Source organism: Pollicipes pollicipes, unplaced genomic scaffold (assembly GCF_011947565.3).
Source record: "Pollicipes pollicipes isolate AB1234 unplaced genomic scaffold, Ppol_2.1 Scaffold_2555;HRSCAF=2994_pilon_pilon_pilon, whole genome shotgun sequence".
Lineage (NCBI taxonomy): Eukaryota > Metazoa > Arthropoda > Thecostraca > Pollicipedomorpha > Pollicipedidae > Pollicipes > Pollicipes pollicipes.
In genome coordinates this window covers 24,030,355-24,040,808 of record NW_023596136.1, presented here as the reverse complement: position 1 = coordinate 24,040,808, position 10,454 = coordinate 24,030,355, and the positions used below count along the sequence as shown (strand labels likewise).

General features: G+C 52.4%; 1 protein-coding gene across 2 annotated transcripts in view; it reads right to left on the bottom strand.

The window, feature by feature from the left end:
* Positions 1-1,761: 1,761 nt before the first annotated feature.
* The window catches only part of LOC119109195 (glycerophosphocholine cholinephosphodiesterase ENPP6), a 24,718-nt gene continuing 16,025 nt past the window's right edge, over positions 1,762-10,454 (bottom strand). Inside the window, exons 8-11 of one of the 2 annotated variants that reach the window (XM_037232792.1) lie at positions 8,546-8,666; positions 7,840-7,977; positions 2,575-2,785; positions 1,762-2,542 (exon numbers count right to left, since the gene is read on the bottom strand). In XM_037232792.1, coding sequence (XP_037088687.1) covers positions 2,536-2,542; positions 2,575-2,785; positions 7,840-7,977; positions 8,546-8,666 — 477 coding nt within the window. In that variant the 3' untranslated portion in view covers positions 1,762-2,535. Of the gene's footprint in view, positions 2,786-7,839; positions 7,978-8,545; positions 8,667-10,454 lie in introns of both variants that reach the window. The other variant, XM_037232783.1, reaches the window with a different exon arrangement.

Below are 10,454 nucleotides of genomic sequence, written 5' to 3'. Positions count from 1 at the left end.
CGTTGCCTGAAAAGAAACCAGATAAAAACACATTGGCCCTGGAAAAAACAATGAGCAGTGGTTCCGGGACAGTGGGGTAGCTAAGGAAGGCTTTTGGGGCCCCGACCACTCCTTCCCTTCCCTGGAGGTGGTGGGGTGTACTGAAACCGAGGGCTCCACTACATTCATGGTGGCGGAGTTGACTTCCCCCTGGGGTCTCCAACTTCCAGACGACGTCGAGAAAAACAGAGATACCGCTGTGAAGGTCTCGTGAATAGTGCGCACCAAATTGTTTTACCTTAGGGCAAATTCGGGGGCATCAGAGGTAACGAAACATAAAAAGAATCGTTCCGATAGGTGCAGTTAAACCTATGTCAGCATGCCAATACGGATATTAAGGGTGCGGAAATAAGCACTAAGACTGTGGAGAGTCAATTCCGACCCTTCCTGTCCCTACACAATGGTCAAGTCAGAGCAGGTCACCGCTCAACATTGGTCTACCAGTAGCCTACAAGAACGATGCTTTTTCACGATGTGCTTTTGACGAAGTTTGTTTTATTACCTGCAGCTGTGGGAGAAAAGCATTCCAGACACAGAAATATCATTTTGAGCTGCCCTAGAGGTCATCTTACAGACCACCAGCATGCAGAAAAACGGAGGTGCTAACCGAGCTTAAGACCAGTACAATGCTTTCCAGTGGCCAGAAATAGTGTGTTGTACGTATGCAAATACTCAAGATCGCATAGCTGTTGCCGACATTTCAAATGCCCTTTTGGCGCTTGGCAATGTGTTTGTAACAAACTGAGAACAGGCACGTTGGTGCCTGAAATTATATATGACCTCTTTCAAAAAACGGTATGGAGGTGGTTACACGCTTTGCAATCGTTCATCTAGCCTCTCCACTGCCGGTAACATAGGCAATTGACCTTGTATGACCTCATATGACCATGCATGTCCTCATGTGACCTATTGCCACCTAATCATCCATTATAAGGTCACAGCATGTGTTCAGTTGAGTATTTGAATTCTGTGTCCAGCATTACCTAAAGACTGCCTTTTTTGAGTCAGTATGTGTTCTGCAGCAGGTAATTATACAGGTAGGTCATGACCTGGTCCAAGGTCTTGTGCTCTGTTGTCATATGTCGGTTGTGCATGTGAGTTAGTGATCCTTGCCTTATATGCAGGCACCAAAACTACATACAAATGCGTTCAAATTCACATCATTTATAATAAACAGCAAATGTTGACTTGACTTCAGGTTATTAACCTCGGCTTTTCCGAAAAAAAATCTGAAATATATTTACTGCAGGTACTATCAAAGGTTATTAGCAACATCCAGACTTGCAAAGGTCGAAGAGGCCGATGAGTTTGTCAAGCGATTCAACCGTAACAGTTTCAAACTGAATATATGTCATGCAGTCAAACACCTGGAGGCTATCAGATTCAACAGTGCTAATCATTTTTGTTCTCTGAATTTCGTCTGGTTTGCTATTCCATAGGAAGCTTTAAAGTCCTTCCAGCTTTCCTTATGCTGAAAAGATGTCTTGGCTGGAACATCGCAGATGTAAACATCGTAGATGCACTAGTTTTGAGAGTTAGAAGGCTTCATCACTATTGATATTCCAATGTGTGATGTGTTGTGTTTTCAGACCAACGAATTACGGCAGAAACGTAGCTCAGTAACTGCATGTGAACACTAAACATGAATCTATGCTATCAGTATAGCACCCTTCTTTTAATCAAACTCAGCGCGTGCCAGCGACACATTCAACACATGCATGCCTGTTCTGTCCATTCAGTTGTATTACGCATCACACACCAGAATCAAATAACAGAGTGGACCTTTCAGCTGGAGTCTCGCTTGTCTCAGTACCGGCAAGCGACCTTTGGCTCTGCGCTGGGGCACACACAACATACCTCGGGAGTGATAAGGTGTGACAGGGCTGATAAAGCAGGCGTGTGATGCGGGGAACTGATGTTACGCGACGAAGAGGCGGGAAGTACTTGCGCAACTAGACGCTCAGCCATCCACAGTGGTCTCATGGACGCAGATTTGTGTGTAAAAGTGACGTAAAATGGCTTCGCTACTGAGCAAGAAATTGGCCAAGTCTCCGCCATCTCATGCTGTTGCAGCTAGTCTCAGCTCTCTACGGTGATCCTTGTGATGATTTCCGGCGATAACGAATTGTAAAAAGTCACACTTATGCTACAAAGCGAACGCGGTGAGTCACGCCCCAGCGCACCATTGCCTCACCGAACGCTTCCAGCCTGGTATATTTTCTCGAAGCCCCTCTACTGTGCGTGAACCCCTTCCCCGCCCCTGTCCATGCGGAATGCAGGCATAATGCCCGCATTCCGTCCCTCCGCAACATGCACGGCTGCATCCCTGCCCGTCCCGTCGTTTCCCTTCCCAAGTCCTCCTTCAGCCTGCCGCTGTCAGGCTGCCAATTCCTCCTTCAACCTGCCGCTGTCAGGCTGACAAGTCCTCTTTCAGCATGCCGTCATCAGTCTGCCAAGTCCTCCTTCAGCATGCCGTCATCAGCTGCAAGTCCTCCTTCAGCATGTCGTCATCAGCTGCAAGTCCTCCTTCAGCATGCCGTCATCAGGCCGCCAGCCGCCAGCGCCATCAGCGGCAGAACCGCAGCGCCGCCTAGCGACGGACTCGGTGCCGCCGCCGGCGACAGCATGTCCCGCACGCGCTCCCAGGAGCCGTTGTGGGGCTGCGGTTCGATGTCCAGCACGTGCGCCAGCACCTGGTACGTGTCGATCAGCTCCATTGGTGGCTGCCGGTAGCCATCCTTGAAATCTGGCGCAAGAAAAATAATCACAAATACGCGTCGATTATGCAGGTGCCGTGAAGATCGCGCTACAAGAGGATGCTGTCGTAGCCTTTACGGTTGAAGGCAGACGCGTGACGATAGTTTGCTCTATCACTGTCATAAACCGAAGGCGCTAAATTCTATGGCTAAATCTATCAGCTCGCCACCATATTACCATCTAGGCCTTGCCCTCTCTCTATTTCATCTAAATTGACGAAATGGCCCAGAACTTGCGCGGCGTGTGAGTCGCATTGCTGGGGCATCCCTACCAATTTAGCCGCCTTTTGTTGCTGATGGAGAAGGACAGCCTTGTGCAGGTGATGATTCTTATACGCGTCTGATAAGAGATCGCGGAATGCAGGACGAAATCCATAAATAGCATTCGAACTAATCAAGGCTAGTGCGTCATATCGCACATCACGTTCTCAGTCGGGTAAGGTGATATGATTCTGTTTTAATTGATGAACAGCTGATATTCAAAGATACCTTAGATGGTGTTGATCAGATGCTTCTTCGCGTCAATAAGGGAAACAATGTCAACTGAATATATATGCATTACTGAATGATTCGTCGAATTTAGTTCAGAAGATGCATTCAGTAATGTAATGCCGTTTTCGTGTGTTGCCATAGGGGATGATGTTACACCCAAGACAGCGACAAAACACCAACAAGAAGGAGAGCAGTTGTATCAGTATATATATATATATATATATATATATATATATATATATATATATATATATCTGTGGCGTTGCATAGCGAGAATAAAAACAGAACCAAAAAGGCACAGGTGTCTTCAAAAAAATTCCTTTTGAAAAGGTCCGATTCTGGTTGCGAGAGGAAGATGTACAGGTAGAGGCAGAACAGGGACGTCGTCGCCCTCATGTGTTTTGAAGGGTGTTTGGAGCGTTCAGCACGCAGAGACACTGACAGAGAATATTTGCTGGATTACCTCGATCGTGGCAGAGCCAGGGCGTTAACCATCGCAATGCTGCAACGTGAGTCCCACCACAGGATATGCTTCGCTCTAATCCTTCGGCGAGGAATGCCCGCATGTCAGCACAAATATACATGTGACGTTGTTTCGCACGCATTAGAGAACAAAGCGGTTCCTTGCCAGGCCACATATATGCAGGACGCAAGTCTACAACAGATGTCTAAAATGCTCAACACATTTCATGTCGCGAAGTCTGTAGACTACACGATCAAATTTTATAATCGGATCAGGGTTAGTGCCCAGCCATTAGCACGAGCTGTTGAGGGTCAGCACTCGTTGGTGGGTCCAGTGGGGTCACGCACGTGATACGAACACAGAGAGCGGATTGGACCCGTGGGAGTCGAACCGAAAATTGACAGACGCATTGCCCAGGTACAGAGGTAGCCCCATGGTCACCTGCTGCGAAAGGGTGAGGCCCCATCAGTTCTAAAATCAAACAAAGTTAAAACCGCGTGGGGTTACGTGACCTGGCCCAGCATGTGAACGTCACGATCTGTAGACAGTGGTGGCAGCAGTGATTAGAAGTGTCACAGAAGTGATTTTTCCGTTGAAACTTATCAGCCGCACCAGTGCGGGGTGCTACCAGGCCCGCGGTGGCGGCATGACCCGCCTCAGATCTTTTGTAGCGGTGAAGCGTCTGAGGTGGACGGCCAGCCTACCATGCCACGTCCGAATGCTGGGGGCTGAGCGCCGTCCGGATACTGGGAGCTGAGCGCCGTCCGGATACTGGGGGCTGAGCGCCGTCCGGATACTGGGAGCTGAGCGCCGTCCGGATACTGGGGGCTGAGCGTCGTCCGGATACTGGAATCTGAGCGTCGTCCGGATGCTGGGAGCCGAGTGAGCGGCCGTGCGGCCCGACGCCGCGCCACGCTGTGCGGCCCGGTTCTCGCCGCCGCGACCGGCTGGCTCGAGGGAACGTGAGGCCTAGAAGACCTCTGGAGGTTTCAGCTGGACAGGCTGGTCTCGTGAGCACTGCCGGCACGGCTGCAGCGCGGACCTGACGGTCAGCCGGTGGGCGGTCGGAATGGGCGGCATGCGGCGGCGCCCGGCGTCGCCCAGTCGGACGCCCAGCCAGTGCAGCAGGTCGACCAGCGAGCAGGCCGACACGCCCAGCAGCAGGCCCATCGTGCCGCCCATGTTGGAGAGCAGGGTCTCCCAGGGCAGCACCAGTTTCTCGGTGTTCTGGTGGCTCGAGAAGCGGAAGCGCAGGTGCAGTGTCGTTGTTCCGGCCGGCATCGACGCGCCGTCGTCGTCTTCCACCTCCAGGTCGATATTCTCCCCGCGGCATGCCCTTAAGCACTGGCATCCGTCGGCACTGAAGAACAGCTTGTCGTCGACGAACGTCAGCCAGCGACCATCGGGGTCGGTGACGTTGCCGTCGACGCCGGTGACGTTGCCGTCGACGCCGGTGACGTTGCTGTCGAGGCCGGTGACGTTGCCGTCAGGACCGCGCCTCAGTAGCCAGCCGCGGAGCGAGCTGGGCTGCGGCAGGGTACGACAGAGCGGCAGTGCCGCCATCGGCCCGTCCAGGTCCGGCAGCGAGGCGTGCCGGTGCGTCATATAGGGCAGCCGGCAGCCGGTGGCCGCCGTCAGCCTGCGCCACATGCATTCCAGGCGGCAGTGGCCGAGATCGTAGTCGCTGGCGTCCCGACACGGCGAAGCGCGTCGGTCCACCAGCACGCTGCTCATCGACTTTGCCACGAAGCTGGAGCGTCGTCCGTCCCGCAGCTGGGCCACAGGCACTCGCAGCAGGCTCGGGTAGACGACGCGCACCCTGGGCGCGTCGCGCGCGTGCACGAACGCCTCGTAGGAGACGCCGTCCGCCCGCCGCGCCCGGCTGGTGGCCAGCCTGATCTGCAGGTACTCGGCCCCACGCTGCTGCACGATGAGCTTCGCGTTCGGGAAGAACGTGCCGCAGCGGACCGGGTACATGAAGTGCGTTCGGTGGTCGCTACTCGGTGTAGGCACGAAGTAGTACTTGTAGCGCCAGCTGCCCAGCGTGCAGTTAGATGGCGGCGAATGGTGGCACTCGGTGAGCCCGTAGCCGATGGCGTTGCTGGAGGCTGCTGCGCGCTCGTTCTGGGGGTAGGCCAGCGTGGTGATGTTGAAGGCCTCGGCCATACTGATGACGCCGTCGGCCACCAGCTGCATGGCGTCCCGCAGTTCGTCGGGACCAAGGGGCCGGGCCGGGCAGACGGTGACCAGCGGGAACTCAGCCTCGCGCTCCAACGAATACGAGAACACAGGCTGGCTGCGGAAATCGCGGTACTGCCGGCTCACGAGCACCGCGCAGGCGAGCACCAACGCCAACCGCAGCACCAGCAGCGTGGCCTGGCCCGCCAGGCTCCAGGAGAGAAGCGACCAGCGCCGCCCTGTCGCCGGCTCCGATAGACGGCGGACCTCCGCCGCCATCGACGCGCCGTCCGCCTTGCTCCAGACGCCCATCGCTGGTCACTGCCCTCAGGAGCGCGAGGCTCTGCAGGGAGCGACCTTCGATCCGCCAGCGCTTCTGTTTTCTTTCCCACCAGACCGGTGTGATGGTTGATGTCGCGGTGCGCATCGACGGCCTAGACTACGTGTTTGCGGCGGCTCTGCTGACGAATTAATCAGGAAAGCGGACCACGTCAAGGACCATGGCCGATACACTAAAGCGTAGAACCGACGAGAGTACATAGGTTTAATGCCATTTACTTACGTCAACTGCCGAAACGTTCTGCGCAGCGCGGGCTGAAAAGATCGGCAATTGAATAGCGGAGGTGTAAACGCCGGCATTTGCCTTGAGTTTGAGGAGAACTTCTTGCCATTGGCAGCGCGAGGCGACTGCGACAGTCGCAGACTAAGGCAAACAGATGTTCATTACTGCACCACAACCCGGCAGCGATGGTGCAAACAAACCTAACGCCACGTGGGGCAGCCTGGAGGCATGGAGGATGACACGGCACCGCCGCTTGCGCCAACTGGAGTGCTGCCACTTGTCAGGCGCCACAAAAGCATCTGTTGCAAAAAGTCAGGAGCGGCACCCACGGCATATTTAATACCTTCCTAAAATTGGAAATCTTCAGCATTGGGAGACTCCATGACCTCCACCAGGTGGCAGACTGTGAGATGCACAGGGATCTCGAACAGCCCCAAGCAGATGAATGGCAAAGCTATCCGAAAAGTCCAATGAATTGGTTCTCGACGTGAGATGAGCGGACATTTTCTCGTCGTAGGAGCAATCCAAAATGGCCGCCAGGTCGTGAACATTCAAAAGAAAAAGGTAGTAGGAATCCCTTTGTCATCCTGAGAACGCCACACATCATTTTCGCCAATGAGTGCATGAATTCATAAAAAGCAGTAGGCACATGATGTACGAGGCAACACCCACAACTTTGCATCGTGCTCCTGTCGTGACCACCGCTGAACATGCTCTTTAGCCGTGTTCGATGGAGATGGAATCGTCTCCAAAATCCAAGGAATGAGGAAAGACGGTATCGAAGCGTCTCAGGAAGTCCGACGTAAAGTGCCGTCGTGTTAAATGACAAAAATCTGCTATGTCAACTCGAGAGCATATACGAATCAAGGTAGTGCTTCATCTGGGAGTCTTCACATGCCGCAAATCAAGTCATTGATCTTTCCTTACGTTTAACGAATATAACATTCCGTAGGTGGTTAAGTGCATTTGCGAGGACGTAATGTAAGTAGATAACACAATATTGTTTGGCTCATTCCGCGTAAGACTGATATTCGATTCAATAAAAGGCATGCCGCCGAAATATCAATGCAGCTATCTCTCCTTTTCCCCTGGTTATCTATGAGGAATAAGGCTAACAGTACTGTCTTTTTGACATGAATACAAGATCCGGACACGGTTTTAAGCATCTCAGGCCGTCATATTTCTGTGTGACGTTAATCAATTCCGCGCCGACTTCTCAGCCACACCGCTTTCCTTCGTTGGAATCACTCAAATAAAAACTACACGGCACTGGTCTGAGACCTAGTCGAAACAGTGCTGAACATCCTGAGGCAGGTATACATCTCAAGGTCCCTGCCGCCGCCACGTACCTGGGCCCATGGCATAGAAGATCGTCCTCATGTCGGTGTGGTTGCGTGTGTACCCGTGAATGCCGCGGACCTGGTCCCAGGCACCGGCCGGGTCACGGGGCAGCGTGTTCTCCGTCTGGGGTCCCATGATGACCGTTCCTGGGGTGGGTCACGTTGTCACTGTCGCGAGACGGCTGCAGTTCGGGGGGTGTCACGTGGTCTCCATAGAACGATGTCTACTGCCCGGTGGTAGAGCGCTTGTATCGCAGCCGAGTGACAGCAGCTGCCAGAAAGATTAGCGCCCTTGCGCTCTTGTTCTAAAAGCAGAGTGTATCAGGAGACCTTTCTCTCCTCCGTTGGCCTATCTCGTGAACAGTAGCCTTCAGAACGATTGCGTTTCTTTCCGTAGTACGTAATTCGTTCCGAAAGTCCAAAAACAAATTTTTCAAAACATGTCTGAGGTGCAAACGTTTGCTTAATTGCTCAACATGTCAAGCTAAGGCCAAACAATAGAAGAAGAAGGCGGCGTGAATTTAGCCCAACTGTCCCGACAATGCGAGCACAAAATCTCACATCCAGAGACACAAGCGTGGCCAAAATACCACACGTTCGCGTTCTCGGGTACCTTCACATCCACGTTACGGGCGGTGGCAGACTAACATGTTGCCCAGTTACGTGTAAACCTGCTTTGTTCGACACGGGTGTGGCCAGGAGCCACTCCAGCTACCTGGATCGGCCAGGACCATGATCTCGGGAATCCTGGGGTGGTCGGAGTAGTGCCACTCCTCCGGAAACTCGGCCTTGGTGTACACCGTCACGTTCGGCATTCTCTCCAGCTCCTCTAGCAACTGGCGACACGTTGTACATGCGGTCAGTGCATGTGGTCCAACGCCTTGTGGTGCACTTGGAATTTCGCAGCATTTTAGCTCGGGACCATTATGAGGTTGAAACCGTGTCAAAACCTAGCACAATGACCAAAACTTCATCAAACCTGAAAATTTATGATGCCTGATACGCATAAACAAGCGGGAATAATCACTGAACGCTTCTGTTTGCCGTCACGCAACTAATCCTCGTCAGCAGCTGGCAGCCGACTGTGGCGATCTGGAAGAGTAGTCGCGGCACATGTTAGTGACATGCCCTGATAATCGCACCGCCGGCGATTTGAACATTTTTCTGCTGAAATGGCTCTCTGTAGCTAGAACATCCAACGCGGTAAGGTGTACCATTTTACGTTAGAACACGGACAGCACATTAGAGCCTGATGACTGCGCGGCCGGCAGCGAGGAGTGTTTCATAAAGGTGTCATGACGCGAGCGGAATGAGCGTTGAGTTCATTGTAGGAGCCACCCAAGTTAAAAAAAAACACGGACAGAGCGATGAATACGTGGTCGGATGACACTATCTCCGCCTGAGGCGGTGAATGTCGAAACCAGCGAGGAATGATTTGGGCTTAACAGGCGGCGCGAATGGGTGGGTGTGAGCACACCACAGACAGACCATCTCCAAGTTGTGCTTAAACCTATGTCTACACTGTTAGGGGTATGGCAGTCAGCTGAAGCGTGCGTTCCCAGCTAACACCCATTTCATTAACGCGAAATGGCGCTGTCTTACCAATCACCGGAAGTTTAACTTAGCACAGGCACGCTACGTCAGCCGAGCACGTGATAGTCCTAGAGACTGTGTTTGTAGAAGTTCTCTTTCTCCTTTTCCAAGAATGAAAACAATCGCCCTTTGCAAAAGAAGCTTTTTAACCAACCATTTCCGAGGAACTGAATATCGGCACTTTTACCACTTGCCTTTGGCCATAATGCCGTTAGAAAGACACCGTCGTGATTAAAGTACCATCACCTCGTCCCCGCACCACATGGTTTTCATTCTATGATCACTGCTTTACAGCGTGCTTATAGCGTGCAAAGAACGTCTGACACAACTAGTCTTTTTTAACGTATCCGAACGTTTTGAATGAATGAATTCTTGGCAGTAGAGTTCACGTTAAACAGTGCTTGTTGTGTGAGTCCTCAAACCTGCCATCCGATCGCGCAGTGCCTGGCCAACGCCATAGTTTGGTGGCGAAAGTTTAACGTGCCACAATGCTCGACACGGTCCATCCTGCCTTCTGACGTCACATGACGCTGAGCGCGGCCGCTGCTGCTCCCGCCGGAGCGGCTACTTCGAATAGAAATTCCGAGCTAGTCAGAAGGATTCCCAAAAAAGTTGTATTTCTGATCAAATCGGACACGTCTAATCTAATCTAACCATCATTCAGGTGAAAGGCAAAAATCGAAATATTTCCGTTCAAGTAAACAGTGATTTCTCTGCTAGGCTAATCATCTTGGGGCTAAAGACAAAATGCTCAGTTGTTCGCTGAGAACGGGGATTAAAATCTGTTCCTCGGCATTTAAATTTTCTGCTCGGTATGCTGCTGCCAAATGCAAAAGTGAATCCGTCGTAAAATCAACCGTCCTACACTTTTCCCGCCTTTTTCACTTATAACTCCTCGAGTCTGACCTCATGGCCACGCAAACCAACTTTCTCCTGTTTGCGGCGCCATTTTCCACGGCACAATGGGCGAGTCGTGCCAGGGGCAATTTGCCTGACTACCCCTTTCAATGACGCTCTGGTATTCGGCTGGT